Source organism: Bombus huntii, chromosome 5 (assembly GCF_024542735.1).
Source record: "Bombus huntii isolate Logan2020A chromosome 5, iyBomHunt1.1, whole genome shotgun sequence".
Classification (NCBI taxonomy): domain Eukaryota; kingdom Metazoa; phylum Arthropoda; class Insecta; order Hymenoptera; family Apidae; genus Bombus; species Bombus huntii.
This window is the reverse complement of record NC_066242.1, coordinates 372671-393103: the sequence shown is the minus strand read 5'-3', so window position 1 is coordinate 393103 and position 20433 is coordinate 372671. Positions and strand designations below refer to the sequence as shown.

The following is a 20433-nucleotide window of genomic DNA, read 5'->3' as shown; positions in this document are numbered from 1 at the left end:
TCTCATACATTTTTTCACCTTTTATAGTTTTGGTTTCTCTAGTTTCGACGGAATCCAACGGAATATATTTCTTACATTTATTTATTTATTTATTTGTAACGAATTAAACCCTTATAGAAATTGAAAAATAGCAACATAGAGACGAAAATAAAGATAGAATTAATAGAGAATAAGGAGTGCGACAAAGGCAACATAGAGAGAAGAGCATGTATATCGTCGTTCTTCCAAAAATATTAAATCTGTCGTTTACCTATATGGAATATCGGTGAGGTTCGACTGACTGTGAGAATGTGGCACTCTAGGCACCGAAGTTGTATCTCGAACACCACAGACGGCTAACTCGTGAGCAGATCCAGATAGACTCCGATCGCTTCCCCTTCGTTTACTACCGCTTGCTGCACTACCTGCAGCATGGTGCTGCAAAATGCTGGTCGTTGGAGTCGGAGTCGAAGTCGAAGTCGAAGTCGAAGAAATTTTCTTCTTTGTTTGTCCACCAAAGCTAAAAAACCTACGGAATACCATCGAATAAACGGAATTGTAATATATCGATACCGCACAACCATATATATAATACTATTAATAGTAGTCAGTAGTAATTGAGCGATATCGTAGATGATGAACTTCGATCAGCTCTTGAGTAGAGGTCAAGAAGAAAAAATAGGAAATACATAGAGAATAGAATTGCCACTAAAATTACTGCTAAATCGTACCACTTTTTTTGCAAAGGTTGCACACCGGCAGCTAAGGTATTTCGATATTGATCCGAACGAATAAATCTAGGATAACAATCCTTTTTCAGAAGCAGCGTATACACGTGTTCAGCGGCGGAATCAAATATAAATCGATTTGGATTTCTCATTTCTTGATGTACTTTTTCCATTGTCTTCCCATCTATGTTTATTTCGCAAGGTGCTCCGGGTGCCAGGAATTCTCTAGAATATATTCCATCCATCATTTTCTTGCTATATGTATATCATTATACGTCTATATATTGTACATACGAGTATGCCATTCAATGAAATTTTCGCTTTTCGCGAATCAACCGAGAGAAAATATTTGATAATATATAGTATGATACGTGATACATACTTGAAGATTTCGTTGACTTTGTCGGGTATTTGTGCTTGAAAACTATGTCTCAAATCTTTAACTGCTAACCAAAATCGTATATTTTCATGACTATATTCTTTCCTCAAATAATTTGTGAACTCTTGCAAACCTACGATAGAACGTGTAAAATCAAAACGCAATTTTCAAACGTCGATTATTCGATTACTTATGATTAACATTTTTCAGGCTTTCCTACCATTGCTGACTAACATTCTTAAAAGAATTAAAAGCTATAAAAATATTTCAAAATAGTCGTTGATAATTGACATAAGTTATTTTTATTATTACGTACAAACGCATCTGCAATCTACATATATCGTAGGTATGAATACGTATCTATTCAACGAAAAAATTCCAAATATTCACCAGTTGGGTCAGACATTAACTCTTCCATCGATAATGCCCAGCGCTTGACGCGTTTTTCCGTAGGAAGATCCACCCTGCGCATAACAAATTACACAAATAGGAAGGAATTTAAATGGTGTTTTGCGACACAACAAGCATCTTCGCTGCGATGATCGCACGCTTTACCGTGAAGCGTACATATACGTGCGTATATTTGTATGAGAAATTTTAATTATGTTTAGAATACCAACACAGGACTGTTTAGCTGCCAAAATGTTTGATCGTCGGTGATCCATGGGTTTGAAGGTTGTGGCTGTATAAACATCGGATCGTATTCCACGTATGTTTCAAAGTATGATTTTAAATTTTCGATCGCAGCCGAAACCTTTATCCTTGTACGCGTTAAACTGTTCTTCAAAAGGGCCACCTAGTATTAAAAGAAAAGAAAAAAAAAAAAGAATATATTTGTACCGTTACTAAAATATACGTGTAATATATTTGCAGTATTGTAATTGATCACCAGATGTTAAAATTAGATGAGACAAAGTGTAATATCTCATCCACCTGGATTCATTGAAAATCACCCCTTGTTTCTCTCTGTATATACACAGTATACTCATAGTCATATTCCAGAGTCCAAACAAATACGTGTAGTCGAATAGCGAACATGGTAAATATCTATAAAATTCCTCGATCAGCAACTTTCGCTGATGGTATCGACGCGCGACGTGACGAATCGTCTACGGGGCCACAGTTGCGGTCCGAGTGCATTGTCACGCGTGTTTTTTCGCGCGTCGGTGTCTCCCGAATGGGACAGAGTTGCGCTGGCTTGTTTCCGTTCTATTCGCTTCTGAGGACTAATGTTCGTTATTTACTAAAATTACTTAATACAAATTTGAAAAGAGTCGACAGCCGGTTCCGGCCGTCTGAACCAATCCCGATACCTCGTTTCAAAAGGAATGGTATCGCTGACAAGCGACATTACCAAATGCCACTCGCCGATTTTTCTAAAATCGCGCACATACGTACGTAATATATCAAAAAACGTTAAACACGAGCTTTTTCATTTCGGCTCATAAAGCTTTGGAAGGTTAGAAAAAGCCTACAGGATGTCGGTATTACGCAAAGCAATTTTCTCTATTTATATTATCTTTGATTTTAACTTATCGTTCCACAATCTTGGCAATATACCCATAAACCCAAACCTCGCAAATCCAAAACTCACAAACCTAAAGTCGGTAATCCCAAAATTCATAAATTCATAACTCCAACTTCATAAGCACACAAACCCAAAGTCTAATATTTTTGGTTTCTTATTTTTATGTATTTTTTTTTAGGGTAGTGAGCAGCAATTGGGGTGAACAAGTATTTTATATAAATAGAATCAGTGCACCAAGCACATCCGATAATGGCAACATCATTACAAAACTTACTTTGCGTACCACAATTTTTCAAGCAACATTCTACGCGCAATATTCTTATTACATTTATCTGCTTTTTCTGTAATATATTCGCCCTTTGATCAAGCATACTTAGAGACACGTTCGCAAATCCTGGCGATACAAATTTGATATGAATCGATGATTGGATTTTTAGAACATTATTTCTCACTTGTAAGTTGCAGCATCATAGTTGTGCAGAAAGATGAAATCTGAAAGTTTTTTAAAAAATTGTTCCATGATCTGAATATAAACACAAAGTGGCAGCTTGATAGATGTTTTTCTCCGCGATGGGTCCAAACTTGTCACCTGTCTCTTGCAACATTATCGGCAAAGGATATTTCAAGATCCCAGCCACTGCTACGATATTTCGTATAACTGTGAGTTTAACACTTCAGAGATCGGGCTAGATATTCGACGGTTACGGGGTAAGTTGCATTGAAAAGTAGGGCGAATAGGAAAAAATTGCTTAAAAACGATGTTGACATCTCGGAGCCGTTTTCCAACCATCAAACAGTTTATGAGCCGAAATAACGAAACACGTGTCTAATGCTTTTTGATGTACTACAAGAGTGCGCAGTTTTAGGAAAATCGGAGAGTGGCACTTTGATAGTATAACTTACGAGATGAATAAAACTGGGACAACTTAGCGCGGTGCTGCTCGCATAGATTTATCATTATCCACAATGGCCAATTCAAACCTGGCCAAGTTGGCAGTGGTAAATAATATCGATTTTGCTCGTGCTATGCGTATCGAACCATGTTCGGTGTTCGACTATCTCTTTGGACTTTGTCCGGACAAAACCGACAGCGTGCGTCCTGCAGACTACGCTCGTAACACATACACAAGTTCTATTATATATATATATAAATGAAATATGAAATATTTTTAATAGACTTTAACTGTGCGTTGTAATGCAACTGATTACGCGGGTGTGAAACACGCTCCGACACGGTCGCAAAACGCCACTTTGTCACGGAAAACGAAACATGCTGACCAGGCGATACAATTTTTAATACCGAGCAGCGTGTAAAACGCCCGTGTCGGACAATATGAATTATCGTACATAGTAATCGTTTATATTGTATTACCAGAAATTCGAAAACACGTGGCACAGGACGCGCACAAGAAGGTGATTAAAACCGTGTAGCTGTTTAATTACATATATCTAAAATAAGATAACGGGATTAAAAGAAAGTATTTACCTCGCGTTGCAGATCGGTTAAAGTGCGTTTACGTGATGGAGGACGCGAAAGTCCAGGACGAAAACGTGTAGGTACGGGTGCTACTTCAAGACTACTTAGACAACCGGGTGGTGGCCTGTAAACTCTCCAAAATGCTCGTTCTTGAGAATCGCTTACTATTTTATCCCCCTTTTTTCGCTCCTTCGCTAAGCGGACCTGAATACACAATGTTGTATCTCAACGAGTTACACGCTCAAACGTACGATGTTTTGATTACGTACAAGGAAAATATAAGTAACGAAATACAGAAATATAAAATTATAGAAAAGTGCTAGAACGTATTTTCCTAAAGATCAATCCAACCAACAAAATCGAATTTTTGCTGCTTCGCGATAAATCTAGAATTGCGATAAATTAAGATCATAATCTAAGATGAGCATAATTTGTGTAATATTAACGCGATGCAATATCAAATTGTTACAACTGTTTGTTAAATTTCAGTTAAATCGGCGAGAAAAGATAAATTACGACGACGATAATTATTCACCTGTTCTTCGGCTTGTAGTTGTATAATATCCCATTTGTTTTGCAAATTCCTACGTAGGCTGTTCAAAGCTTCCTAAGAAGATGTGATAAGTTAGATATTTGCCAAAACTATAGAATATGTGTAATATATGTAATACATATTACATATCGGCTATTTACAGAATAAAATCATAAAAATTTACATACAATTTCATAATCTTCAAGGGCATGTCGCTGCTTGTTTCTTAGAGTTCTTTTAGCCAGATAAATAGCATATTCCACATTATCGGGGATTCTATGTTGCCATGGCCAATAACATGGAGTCTATTTATTAAATAAAAAAGGTGATATATTAATGATTTAGAAGATGAATATACACGAAAGCTATACTATTTTTCTGCGTAACTTATTACTATTGCTACTTATTCTCAAGAATATTACTTAAACGTCTACTTGAATTTAATATAACGTGGATACTCGGTGACAATTTCGTTAATGCTATCGCACGATTGAAAAGAAAAGCCGGAAAATGCAAAGTAGTATCTAAGATTTTGATGCAACTGTAAAAAAGCTACTTCCTCTCCGATTTCGATGATTTTTGAATGTGTTGTAAAACTCAATATTTTGGGCAACTTTTTCCTATACATGTAACTGTCCCTCGGCCATAATGTCCAAGGTATTCGCAAAATGCTATCTATACCACTGCAGTGAATTTTTTCTATAATAATCGAACGTCCGCGGCAGCGTATGCGTCTATATTAATTGTCAGCGGCCGGATAGAACGATTTGGTCGAAATTTAAAATTTGTCCACTATTATATAAACGAGGATGGGTCAAGCTTGATTAAAACTGTGTGCGCAACAACGTATGCGAGGTTATAAGAAATTATGTTATAATTCAATTCAATAATATAATTCAATGTGTTATAATTCAATTAAAAACGAATATCGTCAATATATCGGGTGTAGCTTAATTTTTCAATTTTCATTCTTTTATCACGTAAAATAATATCGATTATTGATTCGCCTATTGCATATTTTTGCGATTACGAGGCTTCCAAATTGAAAATACTGATCCAAACCTAAACTCGATATATCGATGGAATTCATTATTGATTCAGTTATTGCAGATATTTTTTACAGCCTCGTACGTGCGATTGTGTAGGGGGCTTTAAGTTCGCCAAACTTATACTATACATATGTATATATCGTTGTATAAAAAAAGATAAGCGGCCGGCAACCACTTCTAACGCGCATAACTGTTACAGAAGCACAATTGTAAGCAGAATTCAATTTTGCAGTGGTATCGATACGAAGTGCGACTACCTGAAAAACTATAGCCGACCAACAGTTACATATAGAGGAAAATTTGTTCGAAATGTCGACTTCTACGACATATCCAAGAACCATAGCGATCAGAGAGCTAGAAATTTTTCTACTGTTTCACGAAACATAATTGCATGTCATTCTGAATTAAAAACCATGTATGCATTAGTAATTTAGATTTATCGAATTTATCGAAAATATTACTACACACAGTGACTTTCAAAAATATTTCGAAAATATAAACACTTCGGTATGACTATATTTTCTAATTTATGGCTCGATATGTCGATTGTTTATAGAGCAATCGTCCTGCTCATTTTTTAAATAATAGGTCGTATATATCAATATTAGTAAAAACATATAAAATTAACATATAGCATATAATAGTAAAATAAACATATAAAAAGTGAAAAATTCACCTATGTTACATAATAAAGATTATTAAAAGAAATAATACCGTATTTTCGTCTCGCAAAATATACAAACGCGTTTTGTATTTCTCCGCTTATCTCTTTCTGGTAGCTCGATATTCCAAGAAAATAGAACCGTTAATACCGTTTACAAACAGAATTTGGAAATGCGCTATACATACATACCTTCTCACTATTCTTTGGTAACGACTGTTATTATGCCCGAAATGAGTCGCAAATGAAAAATACGACATTTCATACGCGGCGATTTGTAATTTTTCACCGAGAAAAGCGGAAAATCTACGATGAAGTGGGTGCTATGCTTGGTACGAGCAGGTACTGTCGCGGATATCGTTCAACGATTTCATTTCGAGAATCGCATTGAATCTACTCTGCAAACTGAAAGATCAAGTTTTAAGTACGAGAGATAATTATTCGAAAAGCGAAAGAAAATCTGCGAATAGTACTCTGAAAATAGTTAGCGAGCTATCAGATGAAAGACCCAAAAAAATTTCGGCCGAAACAGTTGGGACAACGTTAAGACAAGCTGGTTATAACGGAAAAATAGCGAGAAAAAGTCGTTCATTAAGGAGACGAATAGTTTTCTTCTAAACAATTTTACAATTTTACAATTTTAATCGGCGGAAGAGCTATAGTGTTGCGAAAATCGAATAAAGAATAAAGAAAAAAGGATATGGAGTTGGAAATTTGATGTTCATTGACGACATTATGGATAAAAATCTTTACTTAAGCATACTTAAGAACAATTTAGTTTAAACTGCCGTAAAAACGGGGGTAAATAATAGTTTTAAGTTTTATCACGACAACGACCCCAAGCATAAGGCACGCATTGTCCAAGAGCATTCATAAAAATATAATCATATAAATACCCCAAAATTCTTCATCGGGCCTTAATCTTATCGAGAATTCATGGGATGGACTACGTAGAAAAATTCGGGAAACTCCAATTTCTTCAATAGCCGAATTAAGACAAAGACACGAAATTGAGTGGCCGTGTATAATTAGAATATTAAAGAAAAATTTTAAATGACATTTCAAACAGATTAAAACATGTTCCAAAACAAAATTATTTTAACTCGATGAACTTAATTATACTAAATTGTACTAAATAAGGTTAACTAAATATACTAAGTCGATAGAAGTAAACAGTGACAAATGTACGGAATTATTTCTTTCAATAATCTTTATTATATAATGTACGTAAACTTTTCAAACAAATTATATGTTTTTACTAATATTAACATACGATCCATCATGTAAAAAATAACCGGGCCGCCTGCTTTATAAACAACCGAAATATTGAGCCACAAAGCCAATCCTATCATAATGCTGAATACTTTTGAAAATCATTGTACCTATAGATACGTAGAAAAATACAATCCTGTTCTTGATATTTGTAACGTTAAGATATCTGTTCGTAGATTACGTTAACGTTTCGTGTTGAGCTTTTAGATACAAAAAGTTTCATACGTAGGAATACGTGTTTAGAGACATGTATACGATAAAATAAAGAAAAGCTCGTAATTATCGATATTTTATCGATCTCGTCGATTTCGATGATTTTTGAGAATGTGGAAATCAGACATTTTGCACAACTTTTTCCCGTATATGAAACCGCCCCAAAGGCCTCCAAAGTTTCCGAGATAATCGCATGGAACTGTCGCATAAAACTACTATGACGAATGCTCGCAATTGTGCATCCGTTACAACGTATGAGTATGTACGAGTTAGTGTTGCCAACCGTCATACGGCGGCGGGATAAAATGACGCCTACCCGAAACCTAATTCTTATCTTCTGTTTGTAGTCTACATAAACGGAGGCTGAACAAAGCAGCAAACACGCCGGCCGTATTTGTGACTGTGTCACAGATAAACGTACTATTGACGTATCTTCTTGTTATGTTGGGTCAGATGCTATTTTATATTTTATAAACGAAGATATATTTTTAAAATAGAAGCATTTAATAAAAGTTCATTCGGCTGCTACAGTCGAACCGTATTACGTTTGTAACGTACGAAACAGTCGATCATCAAACGCGATTGACACAAACGGGAGACGGCCGATGCCGTGTCAATCTGGGATGAGACTGCTTCAGATGCAACCGTGTACGGCGGTACGACCCTGGAGATCCCGTCTCAAGGCGACCGACAACCAATGCTGACGTATATGCTGCAACGGATGCACGATTATAAACAAAATTCACTACAGCTGTACCGACGATACTTTATGAAATTCTGTAGTAAGACCTAGTGGCGGCTATACATAAAGTTAGAAAAAAAAAGTTATTTAAAATGTTGATTTCTACAGCATACTCAAAAATCACCGAAATCGGTCAGCTTGGTGAGATATAAAATATAGATATAAAATATAGATATAAATATAAAATAGTTATATATAAAAGAACTTTGTCATTTAAGCATGCCTTTTCGTTGAAATTTACCTCGAAGCATCCTGTCAAACTAAGTTTTACGCAATGCAAGCTGAGTCTCATGAAACCTGCTTCTAAGAGTAGTATAAACATCTACCAGGCAATGAAATATCATTTCTATGCGGAAAAAATTTGTAAACGTTTAGATATCTGTGATAAAAAAAGACCATCTCAAAGAATTAGCTGATTATCAGTATTATAATATCGTATTTGGGCTCATTTTAATCAGGAAAATGTTGACAATGTGTTAACGGTAATTAAAAAAAATGTTTAATAAAAATATTTCTCCGTTCCATTGGTGTTTTGTCTCACCGATACGAAGGCGAAACGACCGGTCTCGTTGTGCGACCGTTTCAAGAAGCCGAGATAAGGTCACGCGGGCAGGGATGACAGATGGTGAAGATTGATTATATGCATAAACAGAGCAGTCTCGCCGTTCCCGCTTTTGACGAGAGACCAGAAGCGCACACGAGACCAGCCGACGTATCTCGCTGACAAATAAACGAAAGGCACCTGCCGAAACACAACCCGCCGCCGACCTTATTTCGAGCACTTGATACATTGAAAATTTCATTAACGCATTGTTGACATTTTCCCGATTGAAATGAAACCAAACACAATATTATTTTATTGTCAATTTTTTATTAGCCAATTTTTTCATATCGTTTTCTTTCTTCGCGTGGTGTTTCTTGCTTTTCAATACACCCATCTATTGCTATACTCAACAATCGCAAGATAGAAATGTTTTCTGCTTGAAAGCTGTCCATACTACTCGTTATATCGTAGATCTCATACAATCCAGCTCGCCTCGCACCAAACCTAGTTTGGAAGCACGACCGATGGCGAATTTTATTCTTTAGGGCCTGCTTTGTGCGTGAACGCATTATCACTATATACCGATTTATCAGTGCAATATGATACTTTTAATCTGTATATAGACATATTAGTTATAACGTATAGCAACGGTATACACGAATAAAATTCAGTCGTTAAATATTTTGTTCTCCAACAGTAATACGATGCAATTATATTTTACAACATACCATATTAATATCATAACATCTAGATCTAGATATATATGAATTCTCTTTGTTTAGAAAAAGAGAAAAGGAAAAAGGATTATCATGTACCGTAAAAATATATTCTTCAAAATCGTATTTGAAATATTTGTCAAGATTGTCCATCAGTGTGAGCGAGATGCCTTTTCGTAAGAAAGGAATTATGTATCATGTTTCTTCGTCGCATCTTCACAACTGGCAACAAAAGCTGTTTTAATAGAACGATGCAGTTCCCATGCAGGTCCATCTAACTGATATCGATGATTTTTTAGTATGTTTTATTATGTTATATTTGAGCAACCTTTGTTATACGCGTAAAAGAAAAACCTCGCGAGTTTATATATAAAAACTTATCGCGGTACGAGCTGGTAATATGATCACGCCTGTAGATAAATCTAACCGTACACGGTAGAAGTCCCATATATATATATAGTATATATTATGCCTTTGCGCTCGAGGACTTTTTCATTCAGGCGAAGTAGCAACTCGAGATGATTTAGCGCATATGTGACGCGTGACTTATAGATAACGTAAAATGATTTTATGCGCTAATTAACTTACTTAATTACTTAAAACATTATATTCTAATAATTTATCTATATTTACATCTTTGGAAATATGACTTTGTAATATTAATTTCTGTACTTTTTATATAATTTACAAAGCATTCACCAAGATGCATTCTTGAATACAATTGACCGCATTTCTCAACAATTCCAGATCAAGTTCATCGTCATTTGAGCTAATTTCACTTCCGGAAACCATTTTTTTAGAACTTCTAAACTATAATACTTTTGCCATGATCGTCGAATCCGAACTAACGTCGGTGACGTTTTCAAAACCATTTTCAAAACCATTTCCAAAACCGGAGGGATTTGAGATTAAATAGTTCACCTCCATTTTAAAGTGTAACACTTTACACGTCCTAACAAAGAACATAAAGAACTAAAGAACCTATTTACGAACCAACACTGCGCTGTCTTCAATTGGAGATGTCGAAAAAATCTAGCATAAACAGGAACTGTCGCCTCTCACCCGTCACTCGACTTACCGCACGAAACGCCGTGGCGACTGAGTCGCCTCTCGAGTGCAAAGGGTTATATATATGTGTGTGTGTGTGTGTACATATTTATTATATAGTATAAGTTTATATTTATAACACAGACACACACGCGCGCGCGTATATGTATATGTATGTTTATAATAGTGCAAATTGCATCAACAATAATTTTTTTAGTCAAGATATGAAACTAGCTAAAGTTTTATGCGTATTGTATACCGTAGCAGGTAAAAGTCATGAAAATCATTAAAATGAATTCAAATTAAGGCTGAAATTCAAATAGGGCTCAACTCGACGATGTTCATTTTTAATCGAGTTATAAGTTATAACAGACATTTCTAGCAGCTTCGCACATACAGTTGTGCATGGAACCTTTAATCCCGCCTAATCCCCGTTTATAAACAGAAGATAAGTGGCCGGCAGCTTGCCATGTAATTCATTGCTTGGAAGATGTCCATACTACTCTTACGAGTATGCCAAATCCAGCTCGCCTCGCGTGAAACCGGGTCTGGAAGCATGCCTCGAGGCAAATCTTACCGTCTAGGACATACTAAACCTTAGCGGCACGTAGCCCGCTTCAAAGTAAAAATGTCAAAAGTTTTTTCATAAATATCTCGATAACTAAAGCGAGCGAGGATTATATCATGTACAGAAAAAATTTGTTCAAAATCGTGATACTGATAACATATTTGAAAATCATCGAAATCGGTAAGTTGGATTCTTATCTGCATGATAGTATATAATTAGCCTTTTTCAACGAGGTACCCTACACACAAAGGCACTGATTCAGAATGACTTCTTAAAAAAATTGGATCGACATCGCATTTCGCAAATATTAAATACAATGTATACATATATAGCATATAAATATATATATATACTACGTATATATGGCGCATAATGAATCCGAGTTCAAAAGATACTCGATTCTGAAGCATGTAGTTATGACAAATACGGTACCTGAAATCTATACAGAGAACTATCATCCCTTACGGTGAGTGTCTTGGAGTCATTCACCGGGAAGAAGTAGCCATACTGGCAGAGCTGATTGGCAATATGGACCGCCTCTACTGTCAACATAACAATTTACTTTCACAGCTGCCGGAATCGTTGAATACATTTAATTGAACGGAAGGCATTAAGTGATACCTAATCACGTGCAACTTATCTAGTCTTTGCCGTATTGCGCGTACATCGTGTGATGAGTAGCAATTAACACGGCCAGCCATTGATTCGGAGCGAATATTTAGAGCGACGCATGCTGTTTAATCATAAGAAAGCCACATCACTGAAAAAAAACTAATTTTTTCTCTTTGTTTCGAAAACATAAACAAATTCACCACTACACAACCGAAATTCTCTATTCAACATATTTTTTTCACAAGCAATTTCTCAGCTCAAGCGAATGTGTGTATCTTTGATTATATTTTGTTTAAATAATCCTTTATTCCATTAAATTCAATGAAAAGACAATGCACATACACAACTGATCAGAACAAAACTAAACTAATGAAAACTAAATTAACGGGGCCAGTGAAAGGAAACGAAGTGCAATACAAGAAACTTGTAACTAAAAATAAGGTAATAACGATAGGTACAAATTCATACGAATTATAGAATCTTCAAACACTGATAGCTGAATCCAGAATATACAGGGTGGTTGGTAACTGGCGGTACAAGCAGAAAGAGGGTGATTCTACGCGAAAAAAGAAGTCGAAAATATAGAATAAACATTTTTCGTTCGAGGCTTTGTTTTCGAGAAAATCGGCTTTGAATTTTCGCTCGGTACGCGTGCACTTTATCGCGTCTCGTTATAACGGATCTCACTGTAGATCGTTGTCTCGATGGTAAAATTTAACAAAAAAAAAATTTTTATTCTATATTTTCGACTTCTTTTTTCGCGTAGAATCACTCCCTTTCCGCTTGTACCACCAGTTAGCAACCGCCCTGTATAAAGTACGCCTACGAATATTTATTCGTTGAATGAAAGCGAAGTACTTAATACTTTTGCAGCATTAGAAGAAAATTGTTCGAAACAAATGAGTTTATGCAATGTTATATGAGAATATTTGTACTAAAGTATACTTCACATTTTCTATGATATTTTTTTACTGCCGGTATTGAGTTGTCTAAATCATTTTTCTACGTTACTCGAAAATTCTTCTTCCATCGCGACCAAATTTTGAATTTTTCGTAAATATCAACATTATCGATATTGTATCTCGTTTTCAACTATATATCATTATTATAATAATATTGGAAATATTTTAACTCGGATATATTATATACTATATCTAAACTAAAACAGTGCAGTGTAATATGTCGCTAAGTGAAATGGAAGATGCATTACGATCCATCGGTCAGCAATGCGTTCAACTAGACCGATAGAAAAGATGGTTGTGGTATTCGATAGATGAAGTAGCGCTATTTCGTAGCTGCCATAGTCAATTTATGCGTTTAGATAGCTTTTTAACAAATCTTATTAAAGATAAAATCGTGATTGTATTTTCAACAAGGGCAATAGTACGGTGAAAAGAATTTTCGAAGCTAGTGCGTCCTTCGCGATAGAAACATTCTTTTATTTTTATTAACACGATATTCAATTTTCTTTTGTAGGAAAAAGGTATCATGATAAACGAGATCTATTTAAAACTACAAACCTTGAATAAGAACGAGCAAAGGGTGGTGGTTCTTTAACTTTCTACGAGAATCAACAGTGATAGCTACCTAGGATACATTACCTTCTTGTTTATATATCTATCCTGTCAAGAAGGACCCGTTAAACTGTAATAACTATAGAAATAAACAACAAAAAATACATGTATATCGCATTATGCGATATGTCTAAAATATTAATCCCCGCGCGCGTTTGTATGTGTGTATGGTTAAAATAAATATCATAAAATCTCCCTTCTTTAGTTATATATACCGAAGCAGTTTCTTTCACAGCAGCGGGCTGAAAGTATGTTCGATCAACATATGCTACCAGAACGGTTTAAACGCGCAACGCATAAATGTGCGCACTATGACACATGTACATATAATATGTGTACGTATATTAATAAGAAAATTAATCGAATTAAAATCAAATTCGATTAATTATGAGAGTCAACAAAAAGTGACGATCAGTGTCATCGATACGTTACTTAACGATTTCATTGCAATTAAGGACGCCTGTAGAACGAATCTGTTACATCGTTTTCCTATTGCTTCTAATCGTATAGTTGTATCTTAGAGGCCACTTTATGCTCTTACCTTTTATACGATATAATTATTTACTTCCAAATTTAACAATCACTTTATTCGTTGCAAGCCGAAGCCATAAACCGAAAAAGCTTATGTTTCAAGAACACATATCGTAAAGAAGCATATCTCACCAAATGAAAGTTATAATTGTATAATAATACAAGTGTCTTGAAAAGTGTTTTTAATTGAAACCTATTAAAGATGAAATTAATGGGTTGTATTTTAAGTTCAGCTAGTACATACTTCCTATTTCCTTACTATCAAATCTTGATATTTATAAATCAATTACAGTACATTGTGTCCTCGCTGCTGTTGTTATTTTCATATTAGATTATCGTCAAGGTAAAGAGTAAAAGGTCGTATTTACCGACAAAAGTAAATTGAATCGCCGTAGGTCGAACGAAATAACCCAGAGACATTGTATCGATGACAAATGCAATAAAAAATTCTTTAAATTTAACTTGTTCGAGTGTTCGTTTATGTGTCATCCGTAGATCTAAATCATTTTTTTTCTTTTTATTTCAATATCGTTAAAAATGCTTTTTGCAATTTATCAAAGAATGCTGTTTGGTTTATATTAGTCAGATTCTGTTTTTAATTATACAAATGTACAAAGTCGAAGATACGAAGACCGAAGACTTATACGTAACTACAAACACGCAAAGAATTACTAAGAAAAGTTGACGTATGCTGCCATTATAACGCTAGAACTGCAACTTAAATACGAATATATAATTGTAAAATGCGTTATGGGACGGCCGATATTACGTCGATAAATGTAAGATTAATAACAACTAGTTGTTCAGGAACAAAGCATTATTAGCAGTAAACTTAATAAAAAAATAAAAGCAAATTAAACGAAATACATTGGAGTTATTATTTTATTACTTATAATATTATCGAGTTTATAGTGTATGCATGACATTTTTTGTTCAGAATGACCTGCTGGACACGTTGGTAAAATTTATCCAACGCCTCGATTGACACCTTGTATCTACATATACAGGGTGACGCAATAAGAATATTTCCGTTATTTGCAATGTTATGAAAATATATTAATATATAGAACAAAACTTGCAAAGTATAGAGGGGAACGTACTGTGATGCAAATGCTTTTCGTATGAACGGTATAAAGAAGATTTTAAGGTCATATCCTATTTTTTTAAGCTAATTTTTTTATCTTGGTGTAATAATTAGCCGGTGTTGAGACAACAGGCGTTACGACATGTCGCCCTCTATACCGTACCAGTTTCGTATATAGACATTTTTTATAACATTACAAATAATGGAAATATTCAGGGTGGATATAGTTATCGCCCTCTATATATACATATATATGTTCAAATTTTTTAACAAATGTATCGCAGATTGCAGTGGTTTTGTATTGTATAGTCAATTCTGTAACCGGATCTCATGTCCTATATATTTCTTTCTATAATGATATCGGATTACACAAAACAAAAAATAATTAGGACATTAATTGGGCTGATATTCTTAATCTTATTTTTATTAACGCAGAAAAATGACAGATTGACTGGCATAGCTTGGACAAAGTTAGTAATAATAAGAAATTTGAAGAATTTTTATTTAATTATTGAAATTGGAAACATTTGGAATAAAGTCCCGTTACGTTGCTACCGATATCTAAGTACTCGCTTGCCAGGAAGACAGAACGAACAGGGAACGAAAAAATGACTCGATGAGAAATAGTCTTATTTAAGTGCTAAAGGATAGGAAGTTTACAAAGTTTCGATGTTACAAAGATTTCAAGGTTTTGTCTTCCGAAACTACTTAGTTCCGGATGTAGATACATTAAAAATCAGTAAAAATATATAATTAACAATTACTATCAAGCGTTAATAGCAGTTACACGATGCACTCGCGTCAAATTTTCACATAGTAAAAGCTAAATCTCTTCTATCGGCATAATACGAATAAAGATCACAGGGACGCTACGAATAGAGAAGGAAGGGCAACAGAAGAAATAGAAAACCGATACGATACCTTTGGCCTTAGGTTATCTAGGATGGTAATAATATATGTATATTCGACGATTTAGGGAAATAATTAAACTCAATTGGCAGTTAACAATTCCATGGAACGCAACAGGCACAATAGAAATATAGAAATACGACATAAGAAACGTGTGATGAGAAACATTTTAGCACGAAACGTAAGTGAGTCAACAAGACACTAATTCGCGGAAAAATCTAGATAAGCAACAATCCATTCCATATACGAATTTCATACCTGATTCCTCGATAGAAAGCCGCTCTATCAGCCACTCGATGAGATCGTAACCTGCAACACGCAGGCAGCCTACTGTAGTGTCCTGGCCGTGATGGCCGCTTACGTTTACTCCACAACGTAGATACCGATGGCACTCACCCATGAAAGCTGAGGGAATTGAGGTGAGAAATTGTTTTTGGCTGCGCACGGGTACCCCGTTCTCAGGGTCTTGCATCTCCCGCACCAGCCCCTCCATCTGTAATAAATACAGTCAAACGATTAATAACGGTGGTATACTTCGTATTCAAGATGGTTCTATCCATCTCGTTTTCCCATTTTTTTTCTTTATGGCGTAATTGTTCTTTTTTCCTTTTACTTTAAAACATACATCTTTCGAGAATTAATCTAGATAACGATTAAAACTATCTCATACATATACATATCTCTCGATATCATTGTGAAATTCGTCCAAGTCAATAATCGAACAAAATTAAATTTGTTGCTTTAATTATATGGTGATATACATATTTCAACCCCATATTTCTGTTACAATAATATCGACGCATTTGTGTCTAGTAATTAGGTAAATGAAATAAAGCTAAAAGAAGTTGTCAATTGTACGATTAGGATTGTTAACCAATTTCATTGGAAAATAAAATGACTGCTTTTTCATCGTATCACCACATCGGTTCAGGGAAATGAATTTTACCTAATTATTCATAATGCACATTAAATTTTAATAAATTTGACTAAGTACTTTAGATATTTTACTCGAAAAAACGTAATGATTTAAATATCTTGAAAAGAACATAACTTTGAACATTTTCATAATCAGCGGTACATAAATGTAAATACTAGAGACGCGAGGGTGCACGTATGTTCGAAATTGGGGCGGTGTTAAGCGGTGTACAGCTTAGCCACGCCACGCCACGCCACGCCATCCCACGTAAAGAGATAATTGGTGCCGTTTGACTTGAAGTAAAAACGTGGTACCGAGCAATCTATCTGTACTCTATCTAGGCAATGCTATCCCAGATAAAAGGATAATTGGCGTCGTCAATCTGGGGTTGGGAATGCAGATGGCTTGAGCAGCCGTTTTCTCTTCGCCAGTTGTTTCCCGCCTACGAGCGTGTCACGTAAAATTAAGGCTTAGGTTTTAAAGACAAGAAGGTTGAACCGTAACACCGCTACTATCTTTCTTTTCTATCGAAATTCTTCCATCGAATTCTTTTCTATTTTATTATGAAGCTTGAATATCACAACTGAATAAGCACAGTTTACGCGACTGATCTGAGAGATGTTGACCGATGAGAATTTGTAGTTTCAGTCCAGAGGTGTTCTCGTATTATTACGGAGGAAAGCTCGGTGCGGGTGTGCCCTTTGAACTAACAACGCGGATTCGTTGTTCACACTTTTCGTTAGGAAAAGTGAGGGTAACGATCCGCGATGCCAATCGGTTATAACCCACGTTAATAAATGAAGATAGGAGGAGGAAGCCTCCTACCAATGTGGCTCGTAGTATAAACAGGGGATATAAAGAACCCCAAGCCAGAAGTCAACCTACGAGTTTTTTTCTTTTTTATTATTTAATTTGTACTTTACAATTTGTCCAGCTGGACATTTGGTAAATTTTTCTAACATAATTGCTAAATAACATGTGGATGGCTACCCCCAGCGGGAATACCATCTTCGAGTTTGACTATTTTATTTCTTTAGTGAGATCAGTGAGGTGATTTTTTTTTTAGTCTTCTTTCTATGAGAGTTTTGCTCGTTTCAGCAGGCAGCTGGTTTGGATGTGTTGCCGTTTCCTTGTATTTTTCTGCGTACCTGCCGATTTCTTCTTTGACCGTTAGTATTTTTAATTCTTTGCGTATATCCTCGTTTCTGGCATTGTTTCTGGCATTATTTATGTGGCTCATTGCTGCTGTCCCCCATAGTGGTATTCCGTACGTCCAAATTGGTTTTATTATCGCTTTGTAGATTTTTAGTTTATTTTTTAATCTAGGAGTGCCGAGGCTACCCCTAAATTTCTGAATGTACCTCGAACCTTATAATAAACATGTTATAACAAGCACACGAGCGTATGATGATGAAATGATTTTCATAACGGACCAAAAAACGTTCGGGCGGGATCTCGATACACCCGTATTGTTTGGGTTCTCAAAAGTTTCGTGATCCTACTTCGACTCGAGTATAAGCATGAACAGGCAGTATAAACATTATTAACCATTGACTAAGAAGGGGATAGAAGTGACGTTAAATGGGACTTTGTGTCTCAGATTCTGAAATACCGATCTGGGAAAGCTCAGAATGTTTCTTATGACGTAGTTACATGAGTTGAACAAATTCTCGCTGCACTCTAGTAAAATCAAAAAGATGAAAGGGGGAACGTCTATGCCTTTGTCACAGAGTCATAAATTAGCAATAGAAAAATCAAGGAGGCCTAACGAACATCCCACAGGGCATCGAAACAACAACGTAGACAATGTCCCAGTGTCAGAAAACAGTAACGTTCCGGCAACACCCCAGCGACACCTCGTTCATAAGAGTCAAACCTATAGTATATATACCTTCCTAAAATCAGCTCTCGAGTCACTCTGTTCAATTCACGTAATAAATTCTGCCACCATATCTAAAGTCTGAATTTTTCTTACCTTGTTCGTAAAACGTTTAAACCTGTGCGAAATCATTCGAACGACGAGAGGAAACGACCAGCGATTTCTTAATTTCATCACTCCCCGCGTCTTCGACGTGACACGTACATGCTTTTATGAGGTACGCATATGTTAGTGTCACGACCGACGTACTTCAAATCCGACGGACTGACGATAGAGATAAAGATGTGGCGGCACTCGGTGACAATGTATATCGCTGAAGTGCCTAATGAATCATCAACATCCCAACGGTCCTTCCACCGAAGGTTCTAGAAGAAAGAGCACGTGGCAACGATCGCGGCCGCCTAGCAAATGCATGGACGGTGGGGATGTTGAGGGATGACAAAAGAAAGTAATCGGATCCGATCGAAAGTAAAATCATAAGAGTCTGTCTTAGAAAGTCTTAGAAAGCCTGGAGTTCGGAAGTAGATCGTAAAGTGTATTGTTGTTAGAAAAAAATAAAGTTTTCTTTTTTTATTTTTCACCTCAAATTTCTTTTTTATTTTGTTATTTTACGTGACATTAGCGTCAACAGTTTCAAGGTTATAATTTTTCAAAAAGGTAAGTTACGGAGGCGAAGTTTAGTTGGCGATTAGCAAAGGAGAGACAAGGAAAAAATGAAAAAAAGCAGACGCATTAATAACATTTAGAGCGTTAAACGAGTCGGAAATAGAATTTTCTGATTGCAAAAGAAATTATTAAACAGTTTGAAATGTTGATCTTGAATGTAACTTCTATCGTTAGAAATGGGCTTGATCTAGGTCCAATATGAGTCAGAATAGTGGACGAAGAAAAATTCAAGATATACAGTTTAAAATAGACGCGGTCTCTCTGCCTATTTAGCAGGAAATGTTGAAACGGAGTGACATAGTGTACTGATAAAAAGTAGCTAACAGAAATTGGATGATGAAAGCCAGTTAGAAAAATCTTGACAATTTTTGGCAAGATCGGCAAAACGACTATACGAAAAATGGACGCCAGTGGCTAAACTGTCGCATAATTTAGAGATTGTGCTATTAGCCACGTTTCCCAGATGTCGGAATTTGGGTACCGATTTTTTTAAAGCTGCATCGTTGATCAGTCAAGAATATGATACGTATGCAGAATACGCGATGGAAAAAATTTTCTTTTGAAAAAAACAAGATAAAAAATATGCGAAGAGCAAATTGTTGAAATTATAATCCGGCTCAATGAGACGCTTTCTCGTTATAGATGTGGAAAATTATAGATAGAAGAGAATGCTGCACGCACAGACAAATAGCCTGATAGTGTCAAACAAAAAAAAAAGATGATTCCAAAGTTACAAAATTGCAATGACGTTATGACTGCAGCAAAATTGACCATAATGATAGAAGGTGTCGATATAAACAGCAAGCTATGAAGAAGAGAGAAATCAA

At 35.6% G+C, this 20433-nt stretch overlaps 1 protein-coding gene across 13 annotated transcripts in view; it reads right to left on the bottom strand.

Moving 5' to 3' along the window:
• Nucleotides 1-20433, bottom strand: part of LOC126865459 (regulator of G-protein signaling 9) — a 50886-nt gene that overhangs the window by 16845 nt on the left and 13608 nt on the right. For 10 of the 13 annotated variants that reach the window (XR_007689537.1, XM_050617962.1, XM_050617957.1 and 7 more), the window contains 10 exons: nt 16404-16638; nt 11868-11977; nt 4812-4928; nt 4627-4698; nt 4101-4295; nt 1707-1882; nt 1477-1550; nt 1090-1219; nt 711-932; nt 251-508 (listed from right to left, as the gene is read on the bottom strand). Coding sequence is in view for 12 of the 13 variants with exons in the window: in XM_050617962.1 (XP_050473919.1) it covers nt 251-508; nt 711-932; nt 1090-1219; nt 1477-1550; nt 1707-1882; nt 4101-4295; nt 4627-4698; nt 4812-4928; nt 11868-11977; nt 16404-16638 (1589 nt within the window). In the remaining variant the exon portion in view is untranslated. The remainder of the gene's footprint in view (nt 1-250; nt 509-710; nt 933-1089; nt 1220-1476; nt 1551-1706; nt 1883-4100; nt 4296-4626; nt 4699-4811; nt 4929-11867; nt 11978-16403; nt 16639-20433) is intronic. The other 3 variants (XM_050617968.1, XM_050617967.1, XM_050617965.1) reach the window with 3 other exon arrangements.